Here is a 25,477-nt window from a genome sequence, read left to right as displayed (position 1 = left end):
AAAAAGCTAGATTTAGCGGGAAAACCGCTGAATTGGCAACACTGGTCACACACTTTATTACTGGCCAAACCGTTAATATTACGCAACAAACAAATCAAGGACACATTTGTTGGTATTTGCTCTGCAAAATCTTTCAATATCACCTCGCCGACATCGCCCATTCTTTTGGAATTCGTATTAAAGAAAAACTACTTTTCTCCAAGCTCGTTCACAAGATACTAAATGATATTGAACTTTTATGTTTAACTTACTGTTGTGTTTCATCTCTCAAAAGGATCCTATTTAGTCCCCTTCCAAGGTCATGGATGTATGAAGCTCTATCTTACGCCTCCCATTCGCCTTCTAGGCGTATCAATGGAACACATTTACCTTATCTCTAATAGCACAGTTTTCTTCGTGCTTACACCAAACTGCAATTGATCACATTTACGAAAAATAACTACATTTAATAATTGTTTACTGCATCCGCAATTAATATAAGAGAACATTTTATTTTCAAGAGTTACAATAAAATTAAACCCCGGAGGACCAGCACAGTCGTCAATCTTCATGGTGTGTGCTGTCTTCATGGGAGAACGTTCAGTCAGAGTTGCAGATCAAGTTGTCCTTATAACCGCTGGTGTCGGCTGTTAGTCTGAACTGCAGTAGCACTATAAGGTACGTCACCATGGTGACGCTAAGCTGTAATTAAGATCAAGCATGCTAATACCGGCAATTACCGACACGATGTTATGCTACTGATAGCTCTGAGGACTTACGGAAACGAAGAGTCTTCTGTTAACAGCAACGAAGCCCCCCAGGTCTATGCGTGTATCACTCAACTGGATCACACGAAGGGACAAATATATCTATAAAATAATACACACAACAGTTACGATCAGATCGTAAGATCAGTTACGATCGTACAATCAGATTTCATGCTTAACTGGGGGAGGTGTGACTATATAAATTCTTGTAACAAAGACAGTAGAGCAGGTTTAGCGTGGCTTAGATTGGGGGCATGGAAGGGTAATAAAATTGTCAAGGAAGAAGGAGATCGCCTTTGTCCACTGTGCAGAGAAAAGGACTCCTATAGACATATTTTATTGCAGTGTGTCGAATTGGAACATGTACGAAGAAAAGTCAGAATAGGAGTTCGCTTGCATGTCTTGACCTCATGGGAAATAGAGAATACGAACAAAAGACTGGTTTGTTCCTCTTGAAGGCGAGACAGATTAGAACTTCAGCTATTGAAGTTTGTGATACGAACTGACGAAGGGATAATGGTATCTACCCAATTATACACTTTTATGTCTGTTTTAGGTTAGGATATATTATATGTGTTTTGTTGTGCCGTTTTCATTTTAATATGTGTGTTCTTTTAGAGAGTGGTTGGATATAATCTTAGGTGAGGGGGTGAAACCTACAAAGTAGGACTTGTTTTAGGTACAAAGCACGTACGGTCAGAAGACCCGTGCACTGGATTTTAGAGAAAATTATAATATAACATCTATATGTATAATAATACTCAATAAATCCATCTATTTAAAATATATCACTACACTCCGTTTTTGGAGCCTGTGGAGTAAATCGACGCATTTGAGTGGAGCCTATGACAAGCGAATGGGCGGAACCTATCTGTGCGGGAGTGTATTGCGGGCTGCATCGGCCCACGGGCGCTAAGGAGTAAGCTGTGCATGACAGAAGGTGATAGGTAGGGGTGGCAATTCAGACGCTTGTCTTCAATCGATGCTTTCCCACAGAGCCGTCATTGGACTGGCCCCTTCCACTCACCACTTGCGCAAAAAACTTGTTTTGATTTCTATACTCCACAAATTCCAGAAACGTAGTAGGCTATAGCAGCAAGAGAGTTGACGACGACCTGTATAATATCACGATACCCAATAAAAATTTCTGCCAGATTTTAATAGTACTACATTTGATAATAGCTTCTTCTAAGTATGAAGATATAAATGAGAACTTACCTCTTGTTGCGTCTTGGTATTTCCAGGTGACATGCCTCTCGAGATTAATTCATTTTGGAAGCACATCGTAACCTACAAGTGTTTAAAATAATTTATTAGTTTCTAAGACAAGTTTCACTCTATGATAGTTATGTTTCAGATGATGCAGTGCAACCATTTTCGCGTCTTGACGTTAGCAATATTTCCTTAGCACGTTCCTATTTTATGTCTGTCTCTGCCAATTGTTGACGTCAAGCCTTTTTGGATTCTGTTTAATACTATCTATTCATCTTAACCTTGGTCATTCGTCTTTCCATGTCCAATGGAGCTCAATAAAAAATCTGAAACGACAGCCACTGCCAGTAGAGAATTAAGACCAAGTACAATTATAGAGTCCTCCGTATACAGAGTGTAACTGAATGACTTTTTTTAAAAATTGAGGGAATGTAGAGCGTGATATGGTGAAGACTTTTCACCGGGAACTCATGACCTGAAATGAGAATTGGAGTATCTACAGCACTGTGAGATATTGCTTTTCTTGTTCTTGTGATGGCGAAATGTCTATGGATTCAGTAGGCTAAAGTGTAGCAAAAGTTTGTAAAATTGGTGATCTCTAGGATGGAATTTGAGAAGGAAGGCAGGCACTTCTAGAGGGGTAAAAGTGTAACCATTATAAATACAATATACTTGCCTGACGGGACACGTGGTGAGCCTGATCACACATGGTGTAGAGAATCATGTAGTCCGCCAGGGTTACAATGGCTGAGTAGTAGTAGGTAAAATTGTTGGGTTGTCCAAGAAGGAGCGCGACGAGCAGAATGTACACGTTGAAGGTGATCTTCGTGAACATGTACACGATGTAGAATACAAAGGTGCAACACATTGCCTGTCCTGTCTCGGCAGTCAGTTGCCTCAGCTCCATCCACAACTGAGTGAAGGATCTCACCGTGTCAGCTTTTAGACACATTTCAGTGTGCTGCAACAGACTCCAGAAATGACAACTTAACAGAGACGCATTGGTTCGCCTTCTAGTTTTAGAATTTTTTAAAAATTTATTTTGTATACGGATAAGGTAATTATTATTTGTTTTTCCTTATATTTTGGCACGGGTGATGTAAGATATCAGCTTCCAAATATACCTGATTGTCACAATGGGTTGCTGGCAAAAACAGATAGAGATACAGAAGCATTATACCGTGAGGTATGTAAAAGAGGAACAGATGTATTTGTGAGGAAGACAACGAATACAGTGGTGAAGATCGGATGGCGCACTTGTTTGTATCAGTTAAAAAACAGGGAATTTATTAAATCCCTTGGATTACATGTCAGATAATCCCCTAGGCCAGCGTTTCTCAAGCTTTTCTCACCACGGAACTCCTTTTAATCCACAGTGCAACCGTGGAACCCTTAGGGCTATAATCCTTTTTTGCGTTGCTTATTATTATTATTATTATTATTATTACTATTATTACTATTAATATAAATGACATTCGGGAGGAAATTAAACGCAGAATAAATATGGGAAATGCGTGTTATTATTCGGTTGAGAAGCTTTTATCATCCAGTCTGCTGTCAAAAAATCTGAAAGTTAGAATTTATAAAACAGTTATATTACCGGTTCTTCTGTATGGTTGTGAAACTTGGACTCTCACTCTGAGAGAGGAACATAGGTTAAGGGTGTTTGAGAATAAGATTCTTAGGAAAATATTTGGGGCGAAGCGGGATGAAATTACAGGATAATGGAGAAAGTTACACAACGCAGAACTGCACGCATTGTATTCTTCACCTGACATAATTAGGAACATTAAATCCAGACGTTTGAGATGGGCAGGGCATGTAGCACGTATGGGCGAATCCAGAAATGTATGTAGAGTGTTAGTTGGGAGACCGGAGGGAAAAAGACCTTTAGGGAGGCCGAGACGTAGATGGGAGGATAATATTAAAATGGATTTGAGGGAGGTGGGAATATGATGATAGAGACTGGATTAATCTTGCACAGGATAGGGACCGATGGCGGGCTTATGTGAGGGCGGCAATGAACCTTTGGGTTCCTTAAAAGCCATTTGTAAGTAAGTACTATTATTATTATTATTATTATTATTATTATTATTATTATTATTATTATTATGATGGATGAAACTGTAAAAGAGAAACTGCGTTTGATTGAAATTACATATTTGCTACTAATATTTATTTAAAATCATCCGTCCTCAAGTGAGGATGACCGCTGGGATCCGGAATTAAACATAAGAAGATAAAGGGAAGTGAAACGAGTAAAATAATTATTCGATTTGTACATTAAAACAAAAATTTGTGTGTCAACATAAATGATAGTGTAGAATTTGAAGAGAAGCCTTCCGTACTATGAATGTGTGTGTTTTTTTTGCTGTTATTTACACTCGATTTAACATCTCTGTCATATCAAGAGTTAATTTTTTGGGTGAAATCCAAAGGCCTGTGTACTATTGTTGAGACTGGTTCTATTGTTGTGAACTAGATGGCGTCTAGATAGAGAAAGAGAGAATAATCCAAAAAGAATAGCTGCCCTTTTGCTCTTGAAAGAGGGGTACCGAGCGGTAACAGCACCTAAATTAATTGTAGACCAACAATATTTTATTTGTAATTTTAATTTAATTTAATTTTTATTTATTGTGGGTGGGCAGCTATCCTTGACAGGAATAATTTATTTTTCATATACAGAACTGTACAGATGGTTATTTACAATTAACAAGGAATGTCTTAAAACGTCCACACCTGTGGAGTAACGGTCAGCACGTCTGGCCGCGAAACCAGGTGGCCCGGGTTCGAATCCCGGTCGGGACAAGTTACCTGGTTGAGGTTTTTTCCGGGGTTTTCCCTCAATCCAATACGAGCAAATGCTGGGTAACTTTCGGTGCTGGACCCCGGACTCATTTCACCGGCATTATCACCTTCATTTCATTCAGACGCTAAATAACCTAGATGTTGATACAGCGTCGTAAAATAACCCAATAAAATTAAAAAAAAGTCTTAAAACATTAATGGCTATATCTTGAAGTTCCAAAAGATCAATATGGAAGCAATGGAAAAAAATTGATACTGACTTGATATGAATATGATTTTGGTGATGAATGAAGCCGGTGATATTCAGCGACTGAAGTAGTTTTTTTGATAAACTAGGTATTCTCTCGTTACGCTGAACCAAAATTCCAATAGCGGTAACTTTTGAAATTGATATTGCAGGGACGAACAGGGAATAAATTCTGTTATCCCTTCGATTTCTTTAGTCCAATTGAAATGATTTGTTTTACCCACAAATGCTTACGATAATGATCGCATTTCTCTTCTGGAAAATGCTGCAATAGAGTATGGTACAAGGCCTACAAATGTTTGACAATTTCTCCACGTAACTTACCTATTTCTTCCAAATATCCATCGATCTCCTCCAAGAAATTTTGCACTCGCGGAACCATTAGAATTTGGGTTTCATGGAACACAGAGGAACGCTGTCCTAGACGAATCCACGTCCTATCGTACCAAAACACTACTGGGTGTTCTGTTCAAAATGTGTCTTGGCTCGCTGTATGCCGTCATGTGGCTAGCTGATGAGCCTAGAGAATTCAGTCTTCCTACATTTCCGCATCTCAGGTGTATAATCTAAGAGGCAGAGAAGTTGGCTAGCAAGTACGGCGTTCATTCTGAAGAGTACGTGCCGATACGTACGGTAACGCCGGTAGTGGCAGGAATGTGAACTGTTTGGAAATACGTACTGTCGGGATATGGGGAGAGGGTTAAGACGATTACTTACGTATTTGTTGACATTAACTTCGACGGTCAACATGGACACGGAGCATTTGATTTGTGTTGTGGAATGTTACCGTACGCAACCGATGATAACAAATACCCTGCGTACGACTTGCCGGCGCAAAACGCAGTTTGAAAGAGGTTATGGTAGCACACAGACCGTACAGACCGCCATCTGTTGCTACGACGTTCAAGTTATACCGTACACGTTCTCAAGTTCAGATTGAAGAACGCCTTAAATAATAGGCAACTTCTCTAACATATAAACTGAAACTCGCTTCAAATCGGTGACCCAACAACAGTGACGTCATGACACACTTTGAAATGAACACTCAGTATTTGGCTATCAGCGTATTCCGAATCTCACCGGTCCGGTGGCATCAATGACGTCACGTTGGAACGAAATAAGGAACAAAACTGCTGGAAGGATCGATGCTGTCATGGCGACTGTGTTAAGTGGATATCTGTGCTACGCTAGCAAAATTTTGCGAAATTTCCGTACTGCCATCTCGTTCAAAGAAAAGAGATAATAAACAACTTATTTCTTGAACCGGTAGTAATAACTGGTCCGTTGACATGTTCGCTCATAAGCCATTAACATATTGTTTTTACGTTGTGCTCATTACAAACAATACATCAGAACTAAAGCAGAACACACCGCCATGACACAACAGTGCACGATGTTATTCGTCTGCTAATTCCCGCCCTATACAAGAACCAATCAGATTCAATGATGGCGGCTGATTGAGACTGCCACCACCTCTGCAAGTTGATGGCACCGGTGCGACACCGGTGGAGCATCAATGACGTCATCGGTGGAATTCGGAACACCGTGATGCCATCGGATTGCTCACAGGTGAGATTCGGAATACGCTCTATAACAGCGCTCGGGTAAAGTCGATACAATGTTCTCAAATAACATTAAAATATAGCGGATAATAGAATAAATGATCACGAGTGTGATATCTATCACAGGCAACAGGTGGAATGCCAGAAAATACAGTAGCTTAGAGAGGGACGTACTTTCTTTGTTGGCACATTTGACAGTTACCTCACGGAAGCTGTCCTGGAGTCGCTGCTCTGCCGCCCTCAGCGCGGCGCTGAGCAGGTGCCACAACGCGGCCAGCAGCAGGCGAATGGCGGTCACCACGCAGTTGCAGCAGCCGACGGCAAGCTGAACACCGCACTGTTTGCCGAACTGGACCAACACCTCTACCGCAACCACGCCGCATGGCACCAGCAGCACCAGAGCCAGGCACCGCGTGCGCAGCCCCAGGATCAGCGAGGCTCCTGTGACGCGCTTATATTCCACCTGGACAGTCGCGGAAGAACTGCATGTTTTAGTTCTAGACTACCGTATTCCTTAACTGTAAACATCTGCTATTCATACATTTCGCTAGACCGCGCTACGAGCGTGCTAAACTAGTCCCGACTCTCGACTGATTACTTGTACGGGATTCATATCATATCATATCATATCATATCATATCATATCATATCATATCATATCATATCATATCATATCATATCATATCATATATTTTGATGTACCGAAGTACATATGATATTTCCATGCAGATATTCTGCGTCATCACATGATGAAAGAGTGATGGAACGGAGAAAAATTCTATCCGGGTTCAAATCCCGGCGCCGGAGAGAATTTTTCTCCGTTCCATCACTCTTTCATCATGTGATGACGCAGAATATCTGCATGGAAATATCATATGTACTTCGGTACATCAAAATATATATGATATGCGTAATAAATCACTTTGTGATTTAAGACGGCGCCCATACCGTCGGATCCCGGCCAATCAGTCACTCATCTGAGTGCACCTCAACACATGTATGGACTTCGGTCCTGCGTTCATAGACATCTATGACGTAGTGCAGAGGGCGGCCACCAGAGGGAACCCAAGAGATGGAGCTTAATCTGAGACGATTCTAAACGGCGTCGGGATTGTATCCGGCGTGGCTTAGTGGATAAAGCATCAGCACGTAGAGCTGAAAACCCGGGTTCAAATCCCGGCGCCGGAGAGAATTTTTCTCCGTTCCATCACTCTTTCATCATATCATATCTCGCTAACACTGCTTTATGAATACGAGAAACGTTAGTTCGCTGATCATCTACCGGAAGCAGTTTTAATGTTACTGACGGAATTAATTTAATTTATCTCATATCTGATGAGGATATAGGGAAGAAATGCTATTAAAAGATACGCGAACTTGCATCTTGTAAGGAATTTGGGGCTGTGGAAAAACTATGTGAGCTAGAAGGCAGTAGGCCACTTACATCACTAGGGGTGCTATGCATAGACATTTCGCTAGCCCGTGCTACGAGCGTGCTAAACTAGCCCCGGCTATCGAGTGATTACTTGTACAGGATTCATATCATATCACATCGCTAACACTGGTTTAACGTTGAGTTCGCTGATCATCCACCGGAAGCCCGTGCTAAGAATGTCTATGAATATGCCCCTAAGTTTTTTGCTGTTTTATTAAGGGAACATATAGAAATTTGAGGAAAAAGTGACAGAAAATTCATCTCGAATCCCTCTACTTCCATGAAACATTTATGCTGTTCGTGACAGTTATTGTGAGCATGGTTGGAATAGTTAATATTTTACGAATTTGAAATAAACAAAACAAAACAAAACAAAGAAACAAATAAATAGGTAATTATCTTAATGCCTTCATGTTAACTGGTTCACATTGGTGTCTTCATAGATCTAGTTTTGAGGCAACAATGCAATTCATAGGCGAAACGATTCGCACATTGATATGACACCAATGAGTTGTTTGAGATTGTAATGAATAATAATAATAATTTTGAAATTAATAACACAGTTAAGTATTTTGTAATTTTCAACGTCGAACGTTTTCTGCGCTCCACTCGAGAAAAATAATTGTAACAAAAATTTTACAACATTGCCCCTTATGTGTGTTGTCGATGCCACTCGCAATACATTCGTTAGTCAAAGACTTTCATTTGTTCATTCATGGCCAGGTTATCTTTCTACTACAACACTGATCAAATGGAATGCACAACCTATACTTATTAGCAGGGAACGGATTTATATGGACTAAAAATATATGAAATATGTAAATATATATGTAGTTATTTTTACCAAAATATGGAATTAAATATGGATTTTTACCAAAATATGGAATTAAATATGGACTTAAAATTATAAAAAAATGACTATGTACGTTAAATATTGGTACATTTTAATCAAACTAAACAAAAAATATAATGGACGTACCTTATCTTCCAATGTAGTTTCAACAAAACACAATTTTTATTGTCTGTTACCATAACAATAGGTTACAAACATTTCTTTCAAGTGCTGAAAAGTGAATCTTCTTCTATTGTCTCTGAGGATAGATTTATACTGACTAAAAGAGCGTTCGACGTCACAAGAAGTAACTGGTACATAATTCAATTTCACAATGTCTGCTGGGGATAAGTCCAAGTTAATCTTCACTGTTGATTCACCACTCATCACAGCAACAACCTTTTGTAGTTCTTCATATCCAGGGTTTTTTGAAAGTACAGTGTCCACCTTAGCTCTTACTGCATCTGCAACTTTACCTCTACCACGATTCAGTTGTTCCACAGTACTATTTATAATTTCAAAACTTTCAGATAGTGAAAGGTGCCTATTTTGGAGACTTTTGAGCGTTTTTATGATGCATGAAAATGTATGCTGAATGTGAGCTAAGTCATTCTTCACACTTATGTCACAGGTAACTGTTTTCGCAGTATCAATTGAGACTGCATCTTCAGAGTCCAATGCAAGGAGAACATTGTTAATAGAGTCTATATGTTCGGCATAATATTCAACTGCTTCTAGCCATGTACCCCATCTAGTTAAAATTGGCTTTGGTGGCAATGGAATTTCAGGGTACATTTCTTTCAACACGTTAACTCTACTGGGAGCTTTGAGAAATACTTTTTTCACTGATGAAATCAACAAATCTACTTTAGGGAAATTGTCTCTGACCACTTCTGCCACACGATGAAATGCATGCGCCACACAAGTAAAATGAGTCAATTTAGGATATACAACAGATAATGCTTGTCCAGCTTTGACCATATAAGGGGCAGCATCGCTAATAAAGAATAACACATTATCGTACATAATACCCTTTGGCCACAGGATACCCATAGCTTCGTTGAACAGTTTAACTATAGTTTTGTTATTGCACTTTTCTAGAACATCACAATGTAAAAGAATTCGTTCAGAATATTGTTCACTTAACAAACCGATAACTACATTACCAACAAGTCTACCTTCTTTGTCGGGAGTCTCATCAATGGAAACCCAAATTGAACTATCTTTAATTTCATCTCTTATCTTCTGTATTGTCTCATCGTAGATGGATGGAGCATACGTCTTCCTAAGTGTTGACTCATCCGGGATTGTATGTTGAGTATATTTTTCAAGGAATTCCCTGAAGACCTTATTCTTTAGTTTGTAGAGAGGAATATCAGCAGAGATGAGAGAACGGCACAGGTCGATGTTAAACTCAGATCTTACATTCGATGTTGTTGGTTGTGTTAAAAACAATTGTCTCTGCTTGGAATTTAGTTGTTTGTTGGCCTGATGTTTACTAGTTGTAATGTGTTGTTGCACCAGGACCTTTTGTGTAGATGATACTGCACACTGACACAAATTACAAAATAATATTTTATTGTCAGTTGATAAACCATCTTCTTTAAATTCTGAAATGTAACTTGTTAGTTTTGATTTTAAATTGACTGAATGACGTACTTTTGGCATATTTACCGTCTTTATAGTATGATTTACAAAACTGAACCTATGTGTACTCTGACTGGCATTTAACTGTTGAGCTGCACAACTGAAGTCTGTTAAAAATTTTAAATTAAATTAATACAGTTTTGTAACTTACTTTCCCATTGTTGATAGGACTGCTAATTTTCAAATAACTCTGATGTTAAAGGGATTACTGAACATGTGTTTAAATCTCTATTGTTGAAATGTATTTTTAAAAGTTAATGGAATTTTGTTTTGTTTTATTGTTAAACCTAATATAATATGGACTGTTTTATATGAAATATGGAAAATATATGGAAATTAACGAAAATATGTACTAAACTCTAAAATATGGAAAAATATGGAAAATAAAAGTAGGATTTTTCAACCCTACACATTGTGAAACATAAAGATAATGCAAAATATAAATTATATTAGCTTTATAAGTAAATATGTATTTACATATAAATCCTTTCCCTGCTTATTAGTTGTTAGTAGGGCTGGTACTTTCCGATCCGTGGACGTAAGGCATGCTGCACACCTACTAGCCTATATCCTATCACAAGCAGCTCGTTCAGTCTCTAGTGTGACAACAACAAGCTCGTCGACTCGACAGAAATTTACAATGCAACAAACATAAAAGGACGTGTCCTTTACATAATTATAGCCACACTTTGTAATTTTTACATATTTACAAATATATATATATATATATATATATATATATATATATATATATAAATAAATATATATATATATATATATATATATATATATATATATATATATATATATATTTACAATAAATATAGGCTGCACCTATATGATAGTATATAATACATTTTACATTATTTAAAAATTTACAGACATATACGGTACACTTATCCATTGAGAAAATACCACATATTTACAAATATATAGGCCTATATATAATTATATAGTTTATTTTATTAAAAAGTCCATTAAATGATACGACATTGCAATAGACTCAGTCAAACTTAAAAGAATTTACCGTATTTTCTCGAATACCCCGCGTCCTCGAATAAGCCGCGCACCCCACTTTTGTAAAAAAAAAAAACTTTCAAGAAAATGTATTCACGACAAACTAAAAAAAGTTAAGTACAAATATATTAAGGTTGTTGCGTTCATGCATTCCTACAATCCAACCCCTGCTGACCTTGAAGTCTTTAATATTCTCTTCCCGTGCGATGACCTGTACCTTTATAGCCTAGTTGGTATATTTCTATCGAAATTGAGTAGCTAAACTGTCGTTTCTCCGTTATACAGGGTGATTCACGAGGAGTTACCGTCACTTACGGAGCATATTTCCAAAGATTTACTGAGCAAAAAATGTCATATAAACATGTGTCTTATTCTCAATATTTTCAGAGTTACACTAATTTGAATTTGTTTGTAAAATAGCATTATTCTTTAGTTTTAAGGGTAAAAGGATATCACAGATTAAGAATGAAATATTCAGGAGTATCATTTTTTTAAGTAGCTAGTATTCTGAAGCTAAAAATATGTTGTGAATTTCATAATTGTTTCATATAATTTTTGTTTCGATTTTTAACTACATTTACATTTTCTTATGCATTTATCACAACAATTGTTACAAATCACTCCACTTTTGTAAATTATTTAAGACTGTACATTAGGATGCATAATTAAACTGTAAAAAATCAAGTTACTAAAGGCGTATGGTTTATAACAATTTTTATGAACTTGATTCATGGCTATGGACGAATCTTCCACCAATTTAAAGGACTGCAATGTCTTTCAATGAATGCCCGTTTCCAACCTCTAGTTTGTGTGTGGCACAACTTACAAAATACAAACTGTCCATTCCAAGAAAATAATGTTTCTCCACGAAATTCTGTACCTAAAATTTAACAAATGCATTTTCAAACGTTTACAATACCCATTCGAACAACATGTATTTCCTAATTCCTCAAACATACCGTTTACTTGTAATTCTCTTAATGTTACTGGCTTCGACATGACACAGTTTCGTCGTCCGTCTTCCTGTCATTTGATGTGACCACTTTCTTAGTACACACGACTGTCCCTGAGCACTTGCAGCGTGAGCTTTGTGTACGTTGTACCTGTAATCTTACTCATGCACACGACTCACAAGTCCCAAAATTCCAAGCTTTGCTAATTACAGTATAGCCTAATACATATTCAATAAACTTAACAAAACCAACAAGTTAAAAAAAGGCTTAACAAGAGGAAATTTTCAGGAAAATTGATTTAAGCTGCGGATTTATGCCTATATGCCTATTTTAATCCTTAACCTAAAGGCGGAAGACTTTAGGGGCCGTATTCATAGACATTTTTAGCGCGGGTTTCCGGTGGATGATCAGCGTTTTTCGTATTCATAAACCAGTGTTAGCGATAAGATATGATTTGAATTCTATACTAGTAACCAGTGGATACCCGGGGCTAGCTTAGTACGCTCGTAGCGCGTGCTGCGAAATGTCTATGAATAGCACCCTAGGTTACATATCCATTTTAAGACATTGTGAGTATTATATGTGAATTCTATAGTGCCTATAATTGCCTATTTCACTAGTAAATGCCTATTTGCTTATAAATGCCTAAAAGTTGCCTAAATATCCGTATTATATATTATACTTGAATTTACTAACCATTCTATCGATATTTTTTTAATCTGTAATTTGTTTCTTTTTTATCCAGCAGAGGGAAGTGATATAACTATCGATAATTCTGTGTGTTACGTTTTACTGCCATCAGAGAGCGGAGAAATCGAATAATTTAAAATAAACGAATGAGAAAAAAAAAGTATTTCGAAAGCCGCATGAATCATTGTGATAGTTGACTTGAGTTGTTGTTTTAAACTGTGTATCCATTTTGTGAATTGAGTATGGAGTTGAGTTTTCTGCTGTAATACGTCAAGTATACCGTGAAGATAGGCTATGTCAAAGCAGAAGTCATCAGAAGCACTGATTGGAAAATATATATTGACATTACTGGTTTTGGTCCCCAACTGAGATTGGATCCCTGAAGTATTGCTCCATCACTTCATGTGAAGTGGAAGGGAGTTTCTCCCAATTTAAGAACATTCTTACAGACAATAGACATCAGTTCTCATTACAACATTTGGACGAATATTTAGTTATTCACTGCAATAATGACATTCCTATAGAAACTAGTGTATAATGCTATGCTATGTTAGTGTTAGCCATTGAGAATTAAAAATTGTTAGTGCCTTTTTAAATGCCTATTTTAGAATTTTGAATGCCTATTTTGCCTGCCTATTTAAACTGATTTTAGTGCCTAAAAATCCGCAGCTTGTTGATAATTATATCAGAACAATTTATTATAAAATTTGGCAAAAATAATAAGCTAGAATAAATGCTTGAACATTTCCATGACTACCCACAACTGACCTGGAAGCGAGTCCAGCTGTCGAGATAACGCATCACGCTGCTAGCGTCGCGCCACAGGGTGAAGGGCACCGCAATTAAGATGGCGAAATACATGCAGTAAGAGACTGCCATCAGCATGTCGTCGTACCGGCTACTGCTGAAGTAGTTCCCGTAAGCGAGCCACAGCAAGCTGAGCAGTCCGGCGTACAGCAGGCCCGAATAGAGCGCCAGCGGTAGCGACACGGGCAGCAAGCCGGCAAGCCGTAGCACGGCCCACATGGCGCTCAGGTCACTGTGGAACACGTCCTGCTCCATCTCCACCTGCAACAGCACATTGGGCCTTTTTACCATCGTTACCAGTGGCGATTTCTCTTAAGGAGCATAGGAGCAGTGCACACCTCTTCAAATAACACATGTTTATAAAGTTATATCAATGAGCTGCAATAGACTATGTGAGCGACATAATTCTTTATTATAATACTATGTAAAAATAACGCTGCACGTGTACTGGTCTTGTTGACGCCTGGGACTTACGTTTACCGCTCGACACTTCATTGGAGCATGCGCAGTAGTGCTGTTTCACTGGCAGGCTTTGGAGCATGGTAGGGATCCAGTACAGTGTGCGTAAGCGGGGTTAGGAGCACTTTCAGATGTGTTCTCAAGCTGTCTGCAGTAGCTGTTGGCCCGTTCTATCATAAATATTGCAATGAATAGTGTGCAAAATCTTTTAAATATGTAATTTTCTGTAAGAACTTTACACGAAAAGATAAAAATAAAGAAGATGGGTAGACGTACACAGGAATTAAAATTATAAGTAACGAAGAACAGTAATAGAGACGTAACAAGAAAATTCAACATTCGGACTTACGAAAAATACAATATGTGGCTGAAATATAAAAGACGCTGTATTTTGCAAATCAAGATTTCAGGTATAACTCCCTGTAAAGTTGATTTGAATAATTTCGAGGGAAAAATTGTTCCGGAGCCGGGTATCGAACCCGGGACCCTTGGTGTAACGTACCAACGCTCTACCACTGAGCTACCGGGAACTCCAACCGACACCGATCCAATTTTTCCCTCTATATCCACAGACCTCAAAGTGGGCTGACAACCGTCAAGCAACCAACTTCGAGTGCACACTAACTCTGTGTGACTTAAATTGTGGTTTTCTGTTAACGAACAGTTACAGGGAGTTATACCTGAAATCTTGATTTGCATAATACACGTCACTGTTCGTTAACAGAAAACCACAATTTAAGTCACACAGAGTTAGTGTGCACTCGAAGTTGGTTGCTTGACGGTTGTCAGCCCACTTTGAGGTCTGTGGATATAGAGGGAAAAATTGGATCGGTGTCGGTTAGAGTTCCCGGGTAGCTCAGTGGTAGAGCGTTGGTACGTTAAACCAAGGGTCCCGGGTTCGATACCCGGCTCCGGAACAATTTTTCCCTCGAAATTATTCACGCTGTATTTTGTTTTCCTTGCCTATTGTTCGGCGGCGAATATTCATTGACAAAAACAAGTAGGCTACGTGTTATGAATGTTATTTATTTTTCTGTTTGAATTTAGGACTGTGCGTAGTAACGAAATAATTTTGATTATCGTTCTGTAGGTATCATTGAGTTGAAGCACATGAATGAAAGAAATAAAAACACGATTCTTCAGCTGCACACTCAACAATAATGTTAAATTAGCAATTTTGGGTCAAACAAACATACAGACACAATTGGATTCAATGAGACAGTCGAACTTCACAATGATAAAGTTACCAAGAACAGATAAGTGCGTGCGGTTTTGTGGAGCTTCTGAGTTGGCTTTAAGAGGTCATGAAGACGGAAACTCATCTTTAAACGCTTGTATTTTTCTTGGCCTCGTCAATTTTAGTTCTGAATTAGACGCACTCTTAAGGAACATTTGGAAAGAGGAACAGTGTTTAAATGCACATCAAACACTATACAGCACGAAATCCTTGAAGCCATTTTGATGTATGCCATGATGAGATTTCAAAGAAATAAAGAATGCTGCTGACTTTTAGCAGTTAAGGCTGATGAGACGACACACGTATCGAATGCTTGTGAACGTGTGAACTGTGTTATAAAACGTAATATAGCGAAAAAAATATTATTTACGGTGTGCTGCATAGAAATTGAACACTTTACTTTGCTATTACTGGACCTACATAGGAAACTGTTTAACTGCAATTTCTTGACTAACAAAATTATGTAAATCTATACCTATATAATTAATAGTTATGTTGTAGTTAGTACCAATAATAATAATAATAATAATAATAATAATAATAATAATAATAATAATAATAATAACAATAATAGGGTGTAATAATAATATGATAATCATAATCATAATAAATATTTGTGCACCACCAGGATTATTTATCACCACACGCCACTGATCGTTACTTCAATATTGTTTTATACGATGCAAAACCCATGAAGTTACAAAATGGGCAGACATTAAGAGTAAGCAGACAGTAAAACTGATGGTTGTAACCTGATTAAAACATTACTTAATTGAATACGAGTACAAACAAAAACCAAATTAAACAACAGCAACAACAACCAAATTTCCAAACAACAACCACCAAATTTCTTGAGTTACAAATCGATAATGTGTTAAATTGGAAAAATCATATTAAATAAATTACTTCGGAATATGTATGATAAGACTTTCTTGTGTTAAATTCTAACTTACCTTGTTTACATGTTTCGAACTGTTTATGGGTCATCCTCAGAACTGGTCGTTGTTGGTCTTGGCGCCTCTTGTTTTGTTTCCTGTGAGAGTGTGTTCGAGTGGTATAATGTAGAGTCAAAGAGTGTGTGTGTTCTGAAACACGTCGAAACATGTAAACAAAGTACGTTAGAATTTAACACAAGAAAGTCTTATCATACATATTCCGAAGTGATACAGTGTAAAAAGTTGTGTTATCAAGATGTATAAAGAAATTAGCCCCAAACCAAACTCAGCATGTTTTATTATTAGATCTATGCAAGAGATAGTAAATATCAATACCTTAAAAACAATACTTTTTTTATACTTCCACTTGGTAATGAAATGAGTTTTGGAATAATATTCTGGGAAAATTCTACAGATAGTAACAATATATTCCTACTACAAAAAGAGTAATTAGAATAATAGTATGTAGATACAAAATCTAGGGAATTTTGTAGGACCATTTTCAAAAACCTACAAATAATGCCCAAGGCTTGTCAGTATATTTTTTTTATTAATAAACTTCCTCGTATGTAATCGTGTAACTTTGTAGCTAATTCAACAGTTCATAGCATAAATACGCGTCAAAAAATGACTTTCATACTTCATCGGCAAGTATATTGTGCTATCAAAAAGGAGTGCGTTATATGGCAGTAAACATTTTTAATAGCCTCCCTATGGATATAAAAAATCAAACTCAAAACATAAGATTATATAAGGCCAAATTAAAGAAGTACCTAATTTCTCACGCCTTCTATTCTGTAGGTGAATTTTTGATATTCAACAACGTTTCATGAATATTTCTGTCTTGTATTAAGCATTGATACTAAACATTGGTGTATTAGTGGATTATATTGCAAAACTCTTACTTCTCTCTCTCTCTCTCTCTCTCTCTCTATATATATATATATATATATATATATATATATATATTTAAACTGGACTATGACTATAATTAAGACCTTATAGTACTATGAAGATTATTTTTGACATGTTCTATATTCTAGCTCTGAAGCGATGTAGGAATTCCATGGAATAGGCTAATATAAATAAATACAACATACAACAACATACCTCCCAGAATAATGTTGCATAATTCGTTTGATCTACTTTAAAGGAGACAGTATAAATAATATAATTCAGTATATACTCACAAATATGAAGCAAAAATAATTTAGGTTGTTTAATTACTACTGTTTTAGCAATATAGCAAGTCAATAGCTCACATTATCAATCACTATGTACAGTAGTGGCAAAAAAATCCGGACTGACCCTTGTAACTGATTTCAGAGCCTTGTTCACTCCAGAGCACGATAGACTGTTAACTAAGACTTTCGTGGTTCGAATCCTGCCTGGGAAGGAAACTTTTTTTTGTTTCTTATTCAAATTTATTCCCAATACTTTTCGATTGCAGCGATATTTTACTACTTAATTAACTTATCATTCCCAGAACGTGAATTTTACCAGCAATCGAAAAGTATTGGGAATAAATTTGAATAAGGAACAAAAAAGTTTCCTTCCCAGGCAGGATTCGAACCACGAATGTCTTAGTTACCAGTCTATCGTGCTCTAGAGTGAACAAGGCTCTGAAATCAGCTACAAGGGTCGGTCCGGTTTTTTTGCCACTGCTGTACCTATATTATACTTCAAAATGATAAAAATGTTGCATATCCAAATCCAGTGTTTCAAATGTAGTAGAACATCAGTATTGTGACACTGTATACCTGAACGATACAAACATATTAGTATTCTGTATTAGGTAATATAAAATAACACTACAAACATTTTAGATTTGCCTAAATTACATTGAAAAATAATTCAAATTCACTATCTTCACTACAATGAAAATTACGAATCAATCCACTGAGGAGCTCAGCGTGAAAATGGCCCAACGCACAAAATTTCAATATTGAGTTTACTGCTTTAAAGTGCTCCTCATATTGTTCTCTTCAATGTGTAAATTGGCTCAATTATAATTCACAGTTTTTTCATTAGATTTCAGCACAATTTTCGCTTGTATATCGCATTTCGAGGCTGTTACAAGGAGGTAAAGTGAAAACATAATTTTGTGGGTTGTCATTTGTGCGATGAAAGCCTCATTCGAAGTGAGACTAAGTAATCAGCAGAGTAAAATATTCTAAATTGACGTGATTTGCAAAGTAGTAGCCTACATTTATTTATAAAACAAAGAGCTCATAATGCCAGAAAAAATTAACACATTACATATTTAAAGTTATAAAATGTACAGTTTCCCTGGAAAAGGATGAGACGATTGAATATTCCTAAGTCTCAGATGTAAGACACTGCGCATGATCGGAGACCAAAGCACTGATACACAAGATAACGAATATTGAGTTACTTAAATTCAGGCTATTTGGTTTGTTACTAGCATCGTTCCGAAATTCACTTCAAAAACTGCAAAAAATATGATAATATTACGTAAATAAAACATAAATATATACGTAAATCGTGTAGTTAAATCGACAATGGACCTTCATGACTAGATCGACACTCCGCACAGAAAGGAACGCTTTCGTGTCGTTTCAATAGCTCAGACGGTAAGACTTCTGCGTGTTGTGTAGAAGAGTGCGAGTTCGATCCTTAATCTACACAACGATTTTTTTTTGGTCTAAATAACGTTGAAATAGCTAAGTAACGTTGAAATAGAGTTTTACAAAGTCCTGAGATTAAGTGTTAATGATCGCAAACAATACAAAATTACAAGTTATAATATTATAAACGTTAATCTAATGAATGCATTTATACACACATATACAATGTAAATGCATATATATTAAAAACTAACAATTAAAATGAAATTAAAAAATATATGTAATGTCCTTAGGTTAAGTCATTTGTTAAGTAATTATTACAATATTTTATTAACAGCTGTAGCAATGTGGTGTCATAACTTGGGGTTTGTTTACTTAATGTAATTAGATTTAATTTGATTAGTTTCGCAACAATTGGACTTCCTGTTATATCCTGTTACTTAGATATTTAATTTAGGGTTGATTTATTAACGCTTACTATGCAAGATGCCTTTTATTTCAATAATTCTATATCACGTTAAATAGTCATTGTCTACACTAAAGTATTATCGTCATCCCTCATTTCTCATCGTAATGGCGAACCGACGTGACATGAGACAGCGAGTTATAGCTCTAGTTGAGGCTGGATATGGGGCTAGATGGCCGTTTGGTCGGTGTTCCTGGAAGTACAGCCGCGAGGTGGGTTCATCGTTACCAAAATTTAGGGGAGGTCGAAAATCGCCCTATTCCTGGGCGTTCGCGGATATCTTCATTGGAAGAGGATGCTCTCTTATTCGAGACAGTTCGACAGGACCCCTTTCTGACTGCTAACGAAATAAGAGCAGCATCTAACTTTCCCGGCTCTTCACAGACTGTGATCAGCAGGTTGAGGAACCGCGGTATTAGGAGCCGGAGAGCTGCGCAAACGGAAATATTGGGGGAAGCACAAGCTATCGACCATCTTGCCTTCGCTACCAATCGAGTGGATTTCGATTGGAGAAATGTAATTTTCTCCGACGAAACAACCATCTCGAGTGATTACGAAGGTCCTGTCCGTATCTATCGTGAGGATGGTCTTCGACATGATCAGCGCTATGTGCACCGACGTGAAAGATCGGGGCGCTTTAGCATATCGTGTTAGGGGTGGATGTCTTACGATGAACCTGGCGTTATAGAACGCATCGATGGCCGGTTTAATGTGGGAACTTACGAGCACATTCTGGAAAATATATTCCTTCCCTCCGCTCGAGAACGTTTTCCCGAAGGAACATTGCTGTTCCAGCAAGATAACCATCCCGTGCACTATGCTGCAAGCATTCAAAGATGGTTTCAAAGGAGACCCGAGATCGAAATCATTAATTGGCCTCCGAAGTCACCTGATTTGAATGTCATCGAACATTTATGGGCGGAATTGAGAAAGAGAGGGATAGCCACCTATGCCCACCGACGCCCTCGAAATCGAGACGAATTGTGGGATCAAGTTGTTGACACCTGGAAAGATCTCGCCGGGGATCAGAACTTATTCCACAATCTCGTGACATCCATGCCGGATCGACTTAGAGCTGTAATAGAAGCTGGCATGTGGACAAGATTTTAAGTTAACATGTCTCTTTTTGTTTCTTATCATTTTTGTTTGAGGAAGAATACTTTTAACTTCCAAGTAAGATTTATTTATTTTTTGACGAGGTTCAGCCCACTTGTAAGACCCAGAAATTGGGCATAAATTATTCCATATTTTTCGACAAATTAGACAGTCGAGGAACTCTGAACAAATTAATTACACCTCAATAAAAAAAAGTTTTACCCGGGATCGAACACGAGCTGTTTCGGTCATACAGTGGAACCGACACGCTACTATATGAGCTAACGAGACAAGACAGTGACAGCAGCAGTCCAGAATGTAGATCCCTTAGCAGGCATTTGCCATTCGGTACAGAGAAGCAATGATATTTTGTGACTCGAGCTATGTTGTAAAATCCTGGCCTTAAATGGCTGTCTATTCGTGATCCTTATTCTGGTCCTTGTCCTTGTTGTGGTCCTTGTAACAATTCTTGTACTATTTGTCATGTTATATATCGTGACGTCGATATCGAGTGAACCGCGCTGTAGAACTTTAACTTCCGACGACCAAGAATCGTCTCATTCTTTTTCAGGGTAACTGTACTAAAAACAAGCACACATTAAATAAAATTATACATAAAATTCCATGTTGGATATGCAACATTTATACACTTACTTTATTGGAAGGCCTCTTCCCAGGTACTATTAATGTTATTTCGTGCTTTATATTCCTCACCGTTGCCTCAGCATTTTGTTTTTCACATCCCTCCACTTCTGTATGTTTACCACCCGACGTCTTCCTTTATTAAAACGATTTAATGAGCTGCAGGGTATAGAAATGCTGTTTATGCTCGTCATGTTTCTCATCATATGCCACATTATTTTAGGAACTGCCAAATTCAAAGCCTTATAATATCTTCCACACTTAATAATTAGATATTCTGCTATTACAGCTCTAACAAGGATGGAATATGCAACATTTGTTTTTGTCTTTAACTCACATTTGTTAAAAACGGATTCTGCAACTATATTCTGGTGAAGTTATTGAATTTATATGTAGGCCTATAAAAGCACACATGGAAACATTGAAAAGACTTTCACTATTTTCGAAAGAATGAGGAAAGATGAAATATGAATCACTTATTTTCCTTTTGCTTTTTCGAATTTATTAACGCTACGAGTTCAATGCTTTCAAAGTGGAATTTGGAGATTTAACTTGCCCTTGAGAATTCCGGAGTGTTGATTTAATAGGTCGCTTGAGTTTTTCAGGCGTTTTCTACAATACATCTCTATTGTCTCCTTATCTGGAAAACCAGTTCTACTGGTAGTTCAAACAGGATAAAATAATTCAATAATTGGTTTAAATAAAAACAATGATAAAATTCCATTTCACGAATATGTTACAATTAAAAATATAGCAGGATTAATTGTTTTAAATATATTATTTTATTTAAAGAATATATATTGATTTAATATGTGTATGTATTTGTGATTTAAATTGTTAAAATTGAAATTTTATTTTTAAAGTTAATTTATTCCTATAATTTTTTTTTCTTGACCCACTTTGTGTCTTTGTGTTAAGCATGTGTTTAGATAACTCCTTGAGCACGAGTTTTTACTCCTTCAGGGAAGAATTAAGACTATTTTTGTTCATGTTATTTTACTAACAATAAATAAACAACTAACTAACTAAATAAACAAATAAACAAACAAATAAATAAACAAACAAATAAGCAAACAAATAAACAAACAAATAAACATACAAACAAACAAATAAACAAATAAAAATTAACAAACAAATAAACAAATAAAAATTAACAAACAAACAAATAAACAAACAAACAAACAAACAAAACAAACAAATAAAAATAAATAAATATAAATAAATAAATAAAAATAAATAAATAAGTAAATAAATAACTAAATAAATCATTAAAAAAACAATAAAAATATTAACTGAGAGGGGAAAATCGTGCAAGTTACGAAGATTTTTAAAGAAAATGCACAAATATTATGATTTTTTCCTTTAATATTACATTTTATATATCGTAAATCGTAAAAATCCTTCCTACCCATAACGCTTGAACTAGAAATTTCACATTTTTCCTGTCTCTATTGATGACCATTAGACACCTGTCTTTGTCATCGCTACGATATTGTTTGGGCTGGAAGTCCAATCGTACAGTTTCCCATTGATTTTACCTAAATTGTTCTCCTGGGAGATGTGCGTTCTCAGGGCCACTAACGCGCCACTAAAAGTAGCCTCGTCTGAAGGAACACTAAGTCTTGATATCTCGATCGTTCTTCAACTCTACTGTATATTGTCTGTAACGAGCGGGAGCAGGGCGAGGTGCGGGTGACATCTATACTCCTCACTGTACTCAATTGAAATCTACTGTTTTGGTACGAACTTCCTACACATAGTTATAACACTTCCACTCTGTATACAAAACAGTGCCTATAGGCCTACTTCATATAAATCCTGTGCGAGGTATAATCATTAAATTTATTTATATATATATTTTTTGAAGGGTTTTATATTACATTACCTCCCTCTTGTGCGCTAAAATGCCTACTTCTGGCTGTGGAAACAGAGGCCGCTGCATCTCCAGAACAACAGAAATTTCGTTGAATCTGACTCCTTGTGACTGCTGTTGTACAGCCTGGGGACTGGTAAACAAGCTGTGCTGTACGAAATGATAGGGTGGATGGGAGACTAATGTAGTTCACCTGTCTTATCGAGCAGTTAGTTATCAATCTTACTGAAGCACCCTTCAATGCGGAGGTCATCATAATTCATAAATTGGAGTACGGAAAGGAGAGAGCAGTGCGAAATGTTTATTTTGTTGGCCATTTTCATCATCAAATGTCAGGTTTGAATGTTACGTACGTATTTAAGATTATTACCGGTGATACAATTTAGAAAGCACTTCGATAATTGTGTCATTACTCGTTCAACATCGCTTCAATTTATTCTTCCCTATAAAGTATATTATTATTATTTATTATTATTTTGCAGTTTAGACTGATTTGTAATTCTTCTGTTGATCTAATTATACAGTGCGTGACATATATAACTTAACGGCATTATAACCGGTCGTAGCGCGCGTGTTTAGTGGGGAGATGCGGCCACTCTGTCGCACTGGAGGAAAACGAATCGGCGGTGATTTAAACCTGTAGTCCCGTACAAATAATGCGCTGGTAAGAGGTAGTAAGAAAATATTATGTTGATCTTACTTTTTATTGAAGCATATGACACCGACGTAGCTTAGTCGGCTAAGGCTTTTGCCTGCCGATCCAGGGTTGCGCTCGAGAGAGGGTTTGATTCCCACTTGGGCTGATTAACTGGTTGCGTTCTTCCCCCCCCCCCGAGTTTTTCCCTAATCGTAAGGCAAATGTCAGGTAATCTATGGCGAATCCTCGACCTCATCTCGCCAAATACCATCTCAGTATCACCAATTTCAGCAACGCTAATTTTTATTTATTTATTTAACTAGCTAGCTAGTGAGTACAAATTAAATTTATAAAACAAAAATGTTTCTAGCCACTACCGTAAGAGCCAGGCTCGTGTACGGTGTGGTCTTAGTCAATAATATAACATAAAATTTACAAGGACAGTTTACTAAATACAGTAAGTAATTTAATTCAAACCAATAAATACACACAAGAGCAAGAATAAAGAAGAAAGAGAAAAAGAGAGAAAAATACACATTTAATATAAATTGACAATCCGACAGAAGCCAGTGATATTCAATAAAAACATGAATATAGTCGACAGAAATAAAAAGTAAAAAAATACATTTGTTAATATTATATATCATGGATAATTTTACAAATTTCTTTTTTGAAAGCTTCAATTTTAAAATATTTCAAATTTGGAAAATGGTTTGTAATTTTATTATAAAGTCTTGGGCCGAAACTAGCACCATGTTTAAGAGCTGCAATTATATGACATTTAGGCTCAATTAATGGGAAAGTAGACTTTTGTCTTCGAGTACGATATTCATGTCGATTAGATTTATGTTTTATTTAATTTCTGTGGTAGTAAGTTAGTAAAATATATTTATAAATTTCTTCAATAGTTAATACATTAAAATCTGTATAAATTAAATTTGTTGGGCAATCATATTTTTGGTCAGACAAAATAACCGGGTAGTTGAAACAGAGTCGGTAAATAACTAAGTTAAACAAATCAAAGCAAATGTTTGGTTTCGTCTTGTTGAAAAATGAAGTCCTCACTATCTTCCTGTAATATATTGTGACATTGCAGCGTGTCAGGTAATTTATATAGTTTGACAGTTGACTCTGGAATATATTTTTTTTGCCGAAATGAATAATGTTATGTGGTATATTTCTGTTTATAGTGTTGGCATCATTCATAACGTCATTTCCGTAGAAGTTTCATTATCATGTCGGCCTGGGTAGCGTAGTCGGTATAGGGCTGGCCACCTGTGCTCGAGGTTGAGGTTCTATCCCGGCTCAGGTCGATGGCATTTAAGTGTGCTAAATTCCGGCACACCGGCAACGCTGATATAACCTTGGCAGTTGCGAACGTCGTTAAATAAACCATAATAATTATTTAAATTATTTTAAAAAGTTTCATTGTCATAGTCATTGTTATTGTTGTGTGATACCTGGGTGTGATATTCGTTCGTTACATTTCAGAATGTGGGATACAGAGCAACGCGCAAACATCAAATTTTGTGTTTTTTTGCACAAATCTCCTTCAGAGACATTAAGATTGCTTGAAGAAGCTTATAGCG

General features: G+C 36.7%; 1 protein-coding gene across 1 annotated transcript in view; it reads right to left on the bottom strand.

Moving 5' to 3' along the window:
- Positions 1 to 493: 493 nt before the first annotated feature.
- LOC138692758 (gustatory and odorant receptor 63a-like) overlaps positions 494 to 25,477 on the bottom strand; it is a 308,176-nt gene continuing 283,192 nt past the window's right edge. The window contains exons 2-7 of the mRNA XM_069815952.1: positions 13,918 to 14,217; positions 6,778 to 7,038; positions 2,635 to 2,919; positions 1,965 to 2,036; positions 759 to 848; positions 494 to 681 (exon numbers count right to left, since the gene is read on the bottom strand). Of these exons, the coding sequence (XP_069672053.1) occupies positions 580 to 681; positions 759 to 848; positions 1,965 to 2,036; positions 2,635 to 2,919; positions 6,778 to 7,038; positions 13,918 to 14,217 (1,110 nt within the window). The 3' untranslated portion in view covers positions 494 to 579. The remainder of the gene's footprint in view (positions 682 to 758; positions 849 to 1,964; positions 2,037 to 2,634; positions 2,920 to 6,777; positions 7,039 to 13,917; positions 14,218 to 25,477) is intronic.

Source organism: Periplaneta americana, chromosome 17, assembly GCF_040183065.1.
Source record: "Periplaneta americana isolate PAMFEO1 chromosome 17, P.americana_PAMFEO1_priV1, whole genome shotgun sequence".
In the NCBI taxonomy this organism is placed as follows: Eukaryota; Metazoa; Arthropoda; class Insecta; order Blattodea; family Blattidae; genus Periplaneta; species Periplaneta americana.
The sequence above is the reverse complement of the archived record's forward strand: the minus strand, read 5'-3'. Positions and strand labels throughout refer to the sequence as shown.